Source organism: Ursus arctos, unplaced genomic scaffold, assembly GCF_023065955.2.
Source record: "Ursus arctos isolate Adak ecotype North America unplaced genomic scaffold, UrsArc2.0 scaffold_23, whole genome shotgun sequence".
NCBI classification, from domain to species: Eukaryota; Metazoa; Chordata; class Mammalia; order Carnivora; family Ursidae; genus Ursus; species Ursus arctos.
The window spans coordinates 33530453-33545509 of NW_026622908.1; the positions used below are offsets into that span (position 1 = coordinate 33530453).

The window sequence follows — 15057 nt, forward strand, 5'->3', positions numbered from 1 at the left end:
TCAATGTGTTATCTATCTATCATCCTATCTATCATCTATCTACCTATCATCTATCTACATGATATAGACTGAGACACTTGTATAGTTCACATAGCGATAGACATACAAGTGACATACATTCAAAGAAAACAACATAAGGAAGGTAATTTTTATCTGGTCACTGCTGAATTCAAACATCTAGAAAAAAAGTACATGTTTAATAATAAGTATTCATAAAGTGAATGAAAGAATTAAGAGAATTTCCTATTGATACAACCCAATAGTTTTCAGTCCCATTCAATACTCAGTTATCACTGAAAAGGGAAGCCTACTCCATCTCAAGTAAAATCATCATCTCCATGGAGCATTTCCTGGAACACTCAAGTAGATGTTATTTCCATTCGCTTATCTCTCCACCACGATCTGCTGTGCATTTCTATTATCCTGTCTTCTCAGTTTCAATTGTAAAGCACTTCTAGAAAATTCCCCAAACTTTCTACCTTCCACAGATGCTTTTTATGTGTTAGATGCACACTGTGGCATTGATCAGATGAATTTTCTCTGAGTATTAAATACAGTTATGTTAATCCCCAACACAAATCTTACCCGTTTGATGAGAGCAAAGGGTAGGATGTTCAGTCATTCTCTTTTCTTCTCAAAGTAATGTAGCCACACTTTACTCATATAAGAATTAAAAAAAAAAAAGTGTTTCTAAACTCCTGTCTGAACACTTTATATGTCCCTGAGGCTCAGGTTATTGCCTGCAAACCAGAAGACAAGTTTGATCCTTGATTCATCTCAAACTTTCTGAAACCCACCCTCACATGCAATTTTGACTGGGAAATGCTTCTCTTTTGCCTTTCCTGCATTTGTATTTAAACATGAATGATGCAAAAGGCAGGAGTCTGGGGAAAGTCATTCCCTAAAGTGTTCCTTCCCTTTTAATTAAGAGCCATTAGCTAGATATGGGAAAGAACTTAATATTAAATATTTATTTTTAGATCATGGGGAAAATGTGAACTCTTCTTTCAATTAAAGGTGTTTATTTGGGCCAGAAATAACTTGTTTTGACTAGAATAAATAGAACAGCTATTATGTAGTGACCTGATGCCCAGGACTTGGTTCTTGACACCATTATCCAAGAAAATTAATTAGGACTTCTTAAAGAAATGGCTGAGTCTAGGCTGGGGCAGGGAATGTACAAGATGAACTGGAGCATCGTGTAATCCTAGAAAGTAGGGAAGTGTTAACACACACACACACACACAGATACACACATACAGTAGTACATTCACACTGTGATGAGAATATGCCAAAGGGACACAAGAGCCAATGGGAAGAGCCCCCAGTGCCAGAAGCTGGAAAAAAACTGAGGAACTAATAAATGACACTGAATTGAAATATGACTCATAGTTTAAAAAATCCACAAGTTCATAATGATATAAACGTTTAAGTAAGTAACTAGTAAATGGGGGATTAGAGATAAATCTCCCATAAAACTGAATTCCTAATGGTTTTGTAGGTACTCTTCTCTAAAAGATTACAGGATAACTCTCAATCTCTCATTTGTGCATGTACACAAGTGAGTTCCTTCCAAAAGGTACATTGAGGAATGGGGCAGAGAGAAGTAAATTTACAGAGGAGAGGGGCGCCTGGTGGCTCAGTTGGTTAAGGGTCTGCCTTCAGCTCAGGTCATGATCCCAGGGTCCTCAGATGGAGCCCCATGTTGGGCTCTCTGCTCAGCAGGGAGTCTGCTTCTCCCCCTCCTTCTGCTGCTCTCCCTGCACAAGATTTCCCTACTTGTTCTCTCTAACTCATATGCTCTCAAATATCAATAAATAGAACCTTTAAGAAATTTACAGAGGAGAAATATGGCAAACAGTACTTCAACCAGGTGATCAAGGTTAACATCAATGGTGATGAGTCATATCGAAAGTATGTACCGTCTGGCATGATGTGATGGAAATATCACTTTGCTTCTATGACCATTCTCCCAATAACCTATAACCCCAGTCCAATCTTGAGGAAAATATCAGACAAACCCCAAACAAAAGTTTTTATATAAAATGTCTGACTAGTTCTCCTCAAAACTGTCACGTTCATCTAAAGCAAGAAAAGTTAAGGAGCACCTGGTTTGCTCAGTCAGTTAAGCCTCCCACTCTTGTTTCAGGCTCAAGTCATGATCTCAGGGTCCTGAGATTGAGCCCCTCATGTGGCTCTGCCCTCAGCAGGGAGTCTGCTTCTCTATCTCTTCCTCTGCCCTCCTCCTGCTTGAGCTCTCTCTCTCTCTGTCTCTCCAAAAATAACTAATAGATCTTAAAAAAAAAAAAAAGAAGAAACCAGAAAAGTTAAGAGTACACTTATTGTGATGGGGACTGAGTAAAGTATAGAATTGCTTTTTTGTAGAATTTTTTAAAAACGTTTAGTTAATTATTTATGTGTCAGAAAGAGGGAGAGAGAGAGAGAGAGAGAGAGAGAGCAGAAATAGGGGAGGAGCATAGGCGTAGGGAGAAGCAGGCTCCCTGCTAAGCAGAGAGCTCATTGAGAGACTCATTCCAGGACCCTGGGATCATGAACTGGGCTGAGTGCACATGCTTAACCTACTGAGCCACCCAGGCGTTCTTAGAATTGTTGAATTATTATTTTACCTCCCTGAAACTAACGCTGTATCTTAGCCATAGTTGAAATAGACAAATAAAAGAATATTCAGAGGAACTGTCAGTGTCTTGAGCTCCTAAAGAAGACATGACACCTGGATGTGATGTGGTATACCGGACGAGATTCTGGAGAAGAAAAACAACATTAGTTAAAGTCAAAGTTATCTGAAAAAGGTATGGATATTAGTTAAAAATAGTGTTCATGTAAAGTGAATTAGTTGTGACAGATGTACCACACTATGGAAGATGGTGACAGGGGCAACAGTGCAGAGCATATGGGAACTCTGTATCATTACCAAAATTTCCCTGTAAATATAAACCTGTTATAAAATATAAAACCTGTGTATAAAAAATATGTCATCAACGTTTATCTGTCTTGTAGCATGGGTCAGAAATTCCTCCTTTCTCAATGCATACCACAAAATCTGCATAGTCTATGTCCCATTTTGGGTCTAAAGACCAGAAACTGCCATCAACTGGTAAGAGCCAATGTCCCAGTTCAGGTCCACAGGCAGGAGGCTGCTGTGGAGTCAGGAAGAGCTCCTGTGTCCGTGTGCGAGCTGTGAGACGGGGACAGCTAATGGCTCATCTTGAAGGCTCTCAGGCAGGACAACTCCCTTCAGCAGAGGTTAGCTTTTTCTAATTTTCAGGCCTTCAACTGGTTGGATGAGGACCCTACCTTAGTAAGAGCAGTCTACTTTATTCAGCAAAAGTTAATATCATCCAGAAAAATCCCATAGTCACAACCCTAAACAATAATCAAATATTTGAGCACACCGTGGCCTAGGAAAGTTAACACATAAAATTATCCAGTACAAGTTCATTGCTTATCCACCTTACACCTGTACACATCTCCTTAAACCACACTGAATCTCCAAGTAAAGACAACACGGGGAGCCTGGCTGCCTCAGTCAGTAAAGCATCTGCCTTTGGCTCAGGTCATAATCCCAACGTCCTGGGAAAGAGCCCTGTGTCAGGCTTTCTGCTCAGTGAGTACCTTGCTTCTCCCTCTCCCTCTGCCTGCCTGTCTGCCTACTTGTGCTCTCTTTCTCTGATAAATAAATAAATAAATAAATAAATAAACAAAATCTTTAAAAAAATAAAGACAGCACAAGGTCATAATTCCACCTAACATCATATAACGATCCTGCATACAACTGAAAATGCATGAAAACCTCCACAAGAAGGGAGGGTAATTTTTGGGGGGTGGTTTTTACTTTCCCCTTGATATTCAGTAAGTTATACACTATGATGTAAAATGAAAATAGTAAAAGGCTATCACAGAAAGCCAACCTATCTTCTGTTACATGATAAGGTATTAAGAAAGGGAGAAAACAAAAATATTTGCTTTATATATATTCACACACATACTCATAAGGAATAAATACAATAACTACAGTCTTCATTTTTGTAACAGTCATATGATTAGTTTATAATTACTTTCTTCTGTTACCCATTCTGTATTCATGTGCCTTCAGCAAGCACTAAAGTTTGTCGTGGTTCTTTAGTTGGTGGGGTGACACAGACCTTCATTCCTAAAGGGCCTGGGTCATTAGTAGTTCTGCCTGGATTGGGTCATTGTAGTTTTTCCTTAATCTTAATCACAGAGCATGGTGATAACTAACTGTAGTCCTATGGGAACTCCTGCCTCTGAGCCTGGAGCCTGATGAGGGGCTCAGTCCCAGGACCCTGAGATCATGACCTGAGCCAAAACCAAGAGTCAGTTATTTAAACAACTGTGCCACCCAGGTGCCCAAAGCAGGTTTATATATATATATTTAATTTTGTTTATTTAATTGAGAGAGTGAGATCATGAGCAGGGACAGGGACAGGGGGAGAGTGAGAAACAGACTCCCTGCTAAGCAGGAAGACCAAAGCAGGACTGGATCCCAGGACCACAACATCATGACCTAAGCTAATAATGATGCTTAACCAATTGAGCCACACTGTGGCCCCAAGTAGGTTTATATTTTTAAGAAATCACTCTGGCTGCTGGTGGAGAATGGAGAGTTTATTTCTCACACATTTCAGAAAGAATTTCTCCTTACGGGAAACATGAGGTTCTTAGCACGACAGTCACTTGCCAACAAAAGTCCCTCGTTTCCCCAGTTTCTTCATGGCATTTTTCACCTCAGTGTTCCTCAGGGTGTAGATTAAGGGATTCGACATGGGTGTGATGATGGAATCAGACACAGCCATTGCCTTGTCTATGGGGTAGGTGGCCACAGGCCGCACGTACAGGAAAATGCATGGCACAAAGAACAAGATGACCACGGTGAGGTGGGAGCCACAGGTGGAGAGGGCTTTGCGCCGCCCTTCAGAGCTGCAAGACTTCAGGGAGCAGAGGATGACCACATAGGAGGCGATGAGGATAAGGAAGATGGTCACACACATCACCCCACTGTTGAGGATGACTAAGAGACCCAGGGTGTGGGTGTCCATGCAGGCCAGTTTCAACAAGGGAAACAAATCACACATAAAGTGGTCAATGACATTGGGGCCACAGAAGGGTATTTGATACATGAAGAGAAGCTGTATTACTGTGTGGATAACTCCCCCCACCCAGACCCCTCCCAGCAGCAGGCAGCACACCCGAGGGCTCATGATGGTCATGTAGTGCAGGGGCTTACAGATGGCCACGTAGCGGTCATAGACTATCGTGATGAGAAGAATGATCCCCACGCTACCAAAGAAATGCTCTGCAATGAGCTGGGTCAGGCAGCCTTCTAAGGAGATGGTAGTGCTCTTGGAGAGGTAGTCCACAATCATCTTGGGGGCAATAACAGAAGAGTAGGTAACATCCAAAAGAGGCAAGGAAGTAAAGAAAAAATACATAGGTGATCTCAGACTCTGACTTGTGATTATGGTCACCACAATGAGCATGTTTCCCAAAACTGTGCAAGACACATACACAATTAGAAATACAGTATTTTCCACAGCTCTGGGTTCTCTATAATGTCCAAAAGAATGAATTCAGTCATTGTTTAGATTTCCCATTTGTTAGATTTTGATATGAGCTCCACCTGAAAGTTGGAAATGCTATAAAAGCAACATGTGATTTATAATTACTGGTGATTTGGTCTCATATCTTTCCAGGTCTCCAAGGACGTTGTTATTTGTTTTTATTAATTTATTCACCATCCAAACATTTCAATCTTAATAATATTCTCAATAAAGTGTTTAAAAGATAAATATTTCATTAATGCTAGCTTCTCCCATGACATTTCTTCTCTTTCCTTAAAGGGTTCTTCCATATGAAATACATTTTTTCTCCCTTTACTACTATTACTACAACTACTACTACTGTTATTATTATTAATAGCCAACTTTTTTGAGCACCTACCTAACTCCAGGTACTGGATTTACCCATGACTGACTCATTTTTACAGATGATGGAACAGACCCTCATAAGAGTTTAGGAAACAACCAAGGTTGCACAGCTCATGAGTGGTGAAGCCAGAAAGTGAACCATATTTCCTGAATCCCGAATCGGTGCCCTCAAATATCAACATTTCTTCTCTAGTAATTACTCTGTGAGTATATCATTTACCAGTGACTGCACTAATTATATTATGCATATATTGTCCTGTTTTATCTTCCAAACAATCAGAAGTGAGTTATGCTTTCTATGCTCCTTTCCAGACAATGTGACAATTCTGTTGTAATTTTGTGATTTACCTGTAATTATTAAATGACCAAAATATACCTAAAACTCATGACTATATAAAACCTGGGTAATATACTGTTCCTTGATGAAGGTTACAAATAGGGATGGTCTGGCAAAGATCCAGGTCACACATACTGACTCAACCATGAATCATCCTAAGGCATTCCCTTGATTTCATCTGTTCCCTAAATGGAACAAAGGAATCTGCAACATAGTAACAACACCAGTTAAGCAATTAGGTTTTAGGTGTATTAACTATGTTGCTGGGCGCTGTGCCATGTATGATATAGTATTACCTCACTTAAGCCTCATGCAACCACATGAAGTTAAGTACCACTGCGACTCCCGTTTTAAAGAAGAGAAATTGAGATCTTGGGAAGTTAAATCTCTTGCATAAGATTAGATAACTAGTGTGCTGTGGACTAGCCTTTTGATCCCACAGCTCAAACTGTTAACTACTCTGTTTCACCAGTGCAGAAGAGAACAAAGGATGGGATGTGTCAAGAGAGTTACTATTGCAACCCAGAAGAAACCCTACAAAGAAAACATGCCTTGTGTTACTACTGGCAACTTTTAAGCAGAGGCTGGCTGCCCTATCTTAGGAATTTTCTAGAGCACAGCTGCAATTGATATGTGGACACTACCATGCTGTGAATGTTGAGCAGTTACTCTTAAAATTCAGCGACCTCACTCCCACCCTATCACACCTCATACACACAGTGCAGAGCTTCCATGGGAGATGAAGTGAAATTTCTTCCCCCTGCTTAACCTCATCCTCTTCCTCCTGACCCAAGAACTGAGATCTTGCTTGTAAGGAACACTGTGAGTTACAAGGAACACTGACTCCAGAGTCAGGAAAATGAGAAGTGGGCTTTATCCAAGCTGTGTCTCGAATGTGGTCTGCTCCTGGCGCATGTAGCTGTCACCTCCCAGCCTCAGTGTCTTCATGTGTAGTAAAAGGATGGATATTAGCTGAGTAAAGCAGAAGGGCTCAGTCCTCTTCAAACACAATCATCCATCTCTCAAATGCATTGAACGTTTATGCCCCTGGGTAAGGTTTTCTTAGAGAGGTGGTTCATTTCATGTTAAAAAAAAAAAAAATTGAAAGCTACTACTCTAAGCAGCATCTAGTGCTCCATCTCTCTTATGGCTTGGAGCTTGAGTGAGTCCCTATTGATACAGTACAGAATTGAATTTTTTGCCCTAACATTTAACTCAGTCACTAGCACCCTATTCAACGTCATTTCTCTGTTCCCCTCACTTTATTCATTGCACTGTGTTCCCATCCAGTTCCTGCCAGACTCCTAGCTCTGCCTTTTTGTTTGCCGGGGATGTGACTGGATCCAGACACAGCAAACCTACAGCTAAGTCACAGCCAGGCTACTTAGTGTCTTAGTGAGCTCAGCCTCTGTAAGCCTCAATTTCTGCAGTAGCACACTCAGTAAAAGACAAACACAGATGCATACTCACAGAATGAGAGAGGGGATGGAGAGAAAGAGTAGAGGGAAGGAGAAAGGGAGATAAAGAGAGAAAGAGAGTGAGAAGGAAAGAAGATGAGAAGTGAAATTGGAAGAAAGGCCATCAGAGCATCTCCTAGTAATTCTTTGCGGGTACATTATCCACCCCTTTTCTTGTTGCCTGTGAGCACTTTCTAGTTACCTACACAATTTATTTATGAATTTTTAATTCTAAGTACACACTATTTAATTTTGAAAAATTTGCAGAAAGGGACACAAAAGTAGGTCAAGCGAAATCACTTAATCTAAGTCAAGTTAGAACTCAAGTTCATAGTCAGGTTTACTTACTCATCCAATATGTGTTGCTTACAGATAAAGCAAACAGGTATTGAGTGTGAATTACTCCCATACTTTAGGAGTAATAGATATGTATGTACTTATTCAATGTGATTAATTCAATTAACATTATATTTGAAAATAATTTCTTAACTGTAATTCTATGAAATAAGTAAAATGTACACATGAAATACTTAACCCAGGGGTGCCTGGGTGGCACAGCGGTTAAGGGTCTGCCTTCAGCTCCGGGCGTGATCCCGGAGTTATGGGATCGAGCCCCACGTCAGGATCCTCCGCTATGAGCCTGCTTCTTCCTCTCCCACTCCCCCTGCTTGTGTTCCCTCTCTGGCTGGCTGTCTCTATCTCTGTCGAATAAATAAATAAATATTAAAAAAAAAAAGAAATACTTAACCCAAATAAAAGAGGTGAGTCATAGAGCTGAGATTTTATAGTTGGTCAATAATTGAATGTTGTATAATAAAGATTCTAAGGTCATTTAAACCAAGGGCTTGCCAAACTCAAGATTTGGTCCCATGACATAACTTCAGAGAGTCCAAGAACCAGTTGCTAGTTTTCTAACTTGGTTTTTCTGACTGTGGAGGCAAGCTCTCTGGGATATAAATGAGGTAAAAATAATACAATTATTACATCTCAGTCAAATTTGGAGAACTAGGATTTGTATTGCTTTCAAAGAGATTTAAAACACAAGAGTTAAGGGGTGCCTGGGTGGCTCAGTCGTTAAGCATCTGCCTTCAGCTCAGGGCGTGATCCTGGAGTCCTGGGATCAAGCCCCACATCGGGGTCCTCTGCTGGGAGCCTGCTTCTTCCTCTCCCACTCCCCCTGCTTGTGTTCCTTCTCTTGCTGGCTGTCTCCCTCTCTGTCAAATAAATAAAAATAAAAGAATCTTAAAAATAAATAAAAATAAAATCTAAAAAAAAAAAAAACCATAAGAGTTAAGTATTTATGATCCTGAGAAGAAAATAGCCTTTCTGGTTTACCAGGGGATTAGAGGGGATTCCCTCTAATTAAGGATGATTGCTGCAAGATACCCAAGTACGGTGTTTACCGAATCATTCCAGCGTCTTTTTGAATCCTAGTTGGTTATATTCCTAGATTGAAATAGAAATGGCTCTTGTTCACCTTCTTAGAAGATACATTGTGAGATTAATGTTCTCCTTTTTCATGGTGTACCTGTGCTGTGGGAGCCCAGAGAGCCTATGTGGGCAGCGGTGATATGCCCCAGAGGACACCATGCTGGTTTCATCCCCTGAGGCTGGTTCTCCACTGATGGAGGAGCTATTCCCCAACCCGCTGAATTTGCACCCATCTGCTGTAATAACAGGGTGTTCTCACTGGACAAGAACCTCACATGGGCCAGACAAACAGCTGCTCCACAGCAGAAGTCTAAATCAGTGTTAAACATCTAATTATTTGCTCCCGTATGGTGATCTGTACCGCAGTTACAGAGTGGCCACATGTGTAATCACCCAACAGAGCCACGTGCTTCTTAACAGGCATTTTCCCTCCCTTTAGAATAATCACTTTTTAAATCTCAAGAAGTTATCAATGCCAGTTGGTATCCCTGAGCAGCTCTACCACAGAAGTGGAAAGCAAGACTTGGATCTTTAAAAGAATTCCTAACCTGTCAAGATTCTCTACCCTGACATAGTCAAACTGACTTACAACACCTCCTAGAATCCTATTAGTTCCTGATTTGCTGTTGCCAATTTTTAATTTCTGTGTCTCATTCATAATCACTTTAGCACCTCCCTCACTGAGCTCTTGGTGTCTTTCAGTCAGACTCCCATTCATTCGTTTTGATATTACTTAACTGCTATGTTCTGGATGAAATGGCATTTTTTCAGTACTTTTAGTGCTGACTCTTGGCTTGTCCTTGTGTGTATTGCAGCCTCCCAGGCAGGACGTGACTATCAGATGACATAAAGAAGCCAGGAGTCTTTTATTCTTACTCGAATTTCCACTACTTCTAATTTTTAGAAACAATGGCAACTTTTGTCATTTTTAGTAGTTAAGTATTGTGTGTAATATTCCTGAGGGATTAAGACTTTTCGGAAGCAAGTGTAATTGTTCATAAATCGAATAAGCAAAGGGGTTCTTATGTTGCGGAAAAATAAGAATCAGACTAGTGAGAGACTAAGTGACATTCGGAGAAGTAGGAGAACTCGGTTTTATTTTACACCAGCCGGCCCATATGAGGTCGTGCTCCAAATTCTGGGCCCTGGGCAATGGGGTTACAGGGCTTTTATAGGGGACTGTAGGCAGTCAGGCTCCAAGGGCTATGCTGGCTGCTGGTAGGTGGGTTTAAACTCAGGGAGTGCAGTCTGGTTTAGGCGGGAACAGCAGAGAGCCTGTGGCAGGAAGCCTGTTTACAGAAGCAGAAAGGGCTGGTTATTTCTTGCTCACAGTAGGGCTTCTGGTTATCTCTGGCTTATTGTTAGTAACTTTCCGTCTTCTGGGGCCTCCTGGCCTGGGCCTGCTCTGGTCAATTTTCCTCTTTACTTAGAAGTGCAATTGCCCAGCAGTGGGAATGTCAAGCTCTAGAGTTAACAGGTTTTCAGCAGATTCAAAGAGGGTGGAAGGTTGAGAGATGAACAATGGTTTTGCCAAAAGAGAGGTATTGTTAGCCTTTACCACAAATTATCATATTCAGAGAATCTTTACATGTTTCTCTGTCAAGTATGTATTTCGCATTTTCTCGGAGGAACCTTATTGCTAAAATTTACAGGTGATGAAGTGGGGTGAGAACTTTGTCGTAATTTTCCACCTAGTTAGTCAAATTTTTATTTTTCTTAATTTTTTTGCTTGTGTGTGTGTGTGTGTGTGATAGAGAGTGAGAATGAGTGGGGATTAGGGAGCACAGAGGGTGAAGGAGAGACAGAGGTCTTAAGCAGGCTCCATCATCAGCAGGGAGGATGAGGGGCTCAATCTTGTGACCCCTAGATTAAGACCTGAGCTGTACTCAAGAGTAGGATGCTTAACCAATGGGCCAACCAGGTATCCCGTGGGTCAATTATTTTTTAATGACTGAAGGTGTACTTGAATTTCAATTAAGGAAAATTATCTGTAGGAATTTACACACCAAATAAAGCTATATTTTTGTACACAGAACATTGTACTAGCAAAATTCTGTGTTAGATTGCATATGAGGTATGAAGAGAAGAGCTAACAGTGACTTAAAGATTTCGACCTGGGAAATTGCTAGGATGGACTTTCCATCAACCGAGAAGAAAAAGCCTTTCCTGAGAGAGGAGCACGGTAGTGGTGGGGTTGAGGAACAATGATTGGAAGTGGATTCAGGAGCTTATTTTTTGACATTTTGAATTTGAGATTTCATTAGACAACAAAGTGGAGATTTGGACAGGCGGTTAGATATACAAATGTGGAATGAGGGAGCATGGTCTGTGATGCAGATATAAATGTGTGAATTATCAGCAGTTATGTAACATTTACAGCTATGGGATTGGATGCATTTACTGCAGCTGTGTGTATTGACAGAGGAAAAGAGGACCTAGGACGTACAACCTTAGCAGTCAGAGAGAAAAAGTAGAATCAACAGAAGAATGAAGAGTGACCAGCACAGTAGAAGGGAAATCAAGAAACCAAGGTAAGTAGGGAACTGAATGGACAAAGTACAAAATCCTCTAGGACTAGGTGAAACTTGGAGCCCGGATTCACCTACTGCTTGACTTGAATGCCACCTTGTGGAAAGATCTCGTAAGAGTCAAGTTAACCAAAGGGGTGTAGAAGCCACAGAAATTACCATTAACCAGGTCATCCTCATCTGAACAGGATGAAGGTGTTGGCTTTTTCCTTTACCTGTTTAGGAAATCGTTCTGGAAATTGGTCTTTATCTGAGCTTTGTCATAACATTGGCTTAGTTTATCTGTCCACAGGTGTGACAAATCCCCCCTTTAAAATATATATTGTCAATTCTTTTTAGTAATAAGCCTTTCCTTTTTCCTCCTGGTTTAAAATCTTGTCTCTATTTTTTTCTTAAAGATCTGAGCAGTGCTGTGCTGTAGTTAAGAGGTCTGTAAATGGTTTATTTGACACCTTCTCCAACTAGATTTCAAAACACCTCAAATGTGGCAGCAAGCCAGATGTGAACCCTGCTATTGCTACCCAGCGGCCATCTGGAGAGTGTCCTCTATTGCTGATTTTGTCCCAAATACATGTTGCTACTTCTTCCCATAAATAGCAAGATCCTTGCACTTCATCATACATATTGTTGTAAATGTTGTTCAAATCAGTTTTCATGAGATAGATTATTGATTTTCCCACTAGAGCACACAATTCCAGGACCATAGGGCTGGCTCATTTAGTTTCTGCTCTTTGGATGACCATTTCCAATCTCAGAGGGAGGAGGTTATCTAAGCTGATAGAAACCTGAGAAAGCTGCTAGATCCCTGAATTATAGCACAGAGCCATTCTTTAAAATCTCTTGGTTCTCTCTTGAAGACGAGAACATTTTTTGTTACATTTCTGATATATCTCACAGTCCGCAAGGCTTTAGAAATTGCACCACATCAGCTTTGAGCCTGGTTTGGGGCTGTTTTATGGGAAGCTTGCAGACTTAACTTGCAGGGATTTAGGAGGGAGGTTGTGGCTACTGATATAGCCTCTTGACAGAGGACATTTAAATTTAGGTTTTAAAGATTTGGTACCTGGATGGGAAAGTATTAAAATGGAAATTCTCTTATGTTTAACGAAGCACACCTTCTAGAGTAAGAAAACGAGTTATTGTGGGCTTTTGCTGATGTAGAAATCGTATGACTTGTATTTGCACATATATTTACCACTCCTGCTGGTCTTCATTTCTTTCAGATCCAGAGTCCCAGTTGGTAGGACTTATCTGCTCACTAGAGGATTTCCTTAGCCCTCCTTGTAGTGATGGCTGGTCCTGAAGACTTTCTTGAATTTGGTTTGTCTGAAAGTCTTCACTTCAGCTTTGTTTTTAAAGTTGTTTTTGGTGAGTATTGAATTTGAGGTGGACAATTTTTGTTTGAGTATTTAAAAGATGTTGCTCCATTCTCTTCTGCTCCACTGGTCTACAGTGTTTCTGGTGGGAAGTTTGCTGTGATTTTTATCTTTATTCTGCTGTACATAGATCGTCTTTTTCCTTAGGCTGTTTTAACATTTTCTTTTTATCACTGTTTTTGACCAATGTATCATGATGTATCTCTGAGTGTGGTGTACATCATGACTTTGTGCCTTGTTTGATTCTTGACTCTGTGGATTTATAGTTTTTACTAAAATCGGAAATAATTTGGACATTATTTCTGTTTTCTGTCCTTTCTCCCATCCTATTCTTTGAAGATTCCAATTATTCATAGATAAGTTGGTTTAAAGTATTTTCTTAGCTCATAGATTCTCTGTGTATTTGTTTTTCAGCCCCCCCCTTTTTTTCTTTGTTTTCATTTTGATAGTTTCTATTGTGCTGTCTTCAAGTTTCCTACTTTTTTCTGCTGCAGTGAACAATCTATTCATCTGCTATTCTCATCTCAGTTATTGTATATTTAATTACTAGACTTTTTTTTATATTATGTTAGTCACCATACAGTACATCCCTGGTTTCTGATGTAAAGTTCGATGATTCGTTAGTTGCATATAACACCCAGTTCACCATGCAATACGTGTCCTCCTTACTACCCATCACCAGTCTATCCCATTCCCCCACCCCCCACCCCTCTGAAGCCCTCAGTTTGTTTCTCAAAGTCCATAGTCTCTCATGCTTCATTCCCCCTTCTGATTACCCCCCTTTCTTTATCCCTTTCTTCCCCTACCGATCTTCCTAGCTCTTGTTCCATAGATGAGAGAAATCATATGATAATTGTCTTTCTCTGCTTGACTTATTTTACTTAGCATTATCTCCTCCAGTGCTGTCCATGTTGCAGCAAATGTTGAGAACTCGTTCTTTTTGATAGCTGAGTAATATTCCATTGTATATATGGACTACAACTTCTTAACCACTAGACTTTTAACGTGGTTCTTTTTTTGTGTGTTTCCCATGTCTCTATTTGCCATATTCGATGTTTTTCTCTACTTTCTTGAAGATATTTATTACGTTTTAATAATAATTTTAATGCACTTGGTTACTAATTCTGTAATCATTGTTATGGGGGGGCATTGAATAGGTTGCTTTTGCCCCCATGTAATGGATGATATGTTCCTGCCTCTTTACATGCTTGGTAATTTTTGATTGGATGTTAGGGATTATGACTTTTACCTTGGCTGCTGGACATTCTTCATTTCTTTTTTTTTTTTTTTTGTATTTTTTTGTATTTTTTATTTAAATTCAATTAGCCAGGGTACAGTACATCATTAATTTTTGTTACAATGTTCAATAATTCATTAGTTGATAAAGAAGTCTTAAATATCCCTTCTGTAAGTATAGTTGAAAAGATGTTCAAATTGTAATATTTTAGTATTATGATTATTACTTAAGTAAACTCTACCCCCAGTGTGGGCCTTGAACTCATAAGCCCAAGGTCAGGAGTCACATGCTCCACCGACTCAATCAGCCGGGCACCCCCAAATCATAATGTTTTGATAATATATCCTAATGTTGTGTTCAAGAGAGTCAGACATTTTTCTAAACTATAAATAGTTTAACTATAAACTATTTTTTAAATTATAATCCAGAATTAACGGAGCTAAAGAAGTTTAGACAGAACGCTGGATAAAAGAACACCTCCAATACCAGACCCAGATTATCCTCCAACTGTAAGTTTAAGTTGTCTTTTTAAGAAGTTTAAGTAATTATTTTAGGTTGATCTCAATATAACTAGTATTTTTAAGAGAATAATACATATACATAAAATATACATTTAAATAACTTACAATTTTTTTTCTCCTTGACTTAATTATGTCTTATTTGTTTGCTTTTGACAGATTTTGCATTTCTATAATTGTTCTTGAACTTTGCTAAATGGGACTAGA

The 15057-nt window shown here is 39.8% G+C and overlaps 1 protein-coding gene across 1 annotated transcript; it reads right to left on the reverse strand.

Annotated features, from left to right (window-relative positions):
• Positions 1-4712: 4712 nt before the first annotated feature.
• Positions 4713-5617, reverse strand: LOC113246464 (olfactory receptor 4C6-like). Its single transcript, XM_048217697.1, is given in 2 exon segments — positions 4713-5563; positions 5566-5617. Coding segments are annotated over 2 exon segments (903 nt in total).
• Positions 5618-15057: the final 9440 nt, after the last annotated feature.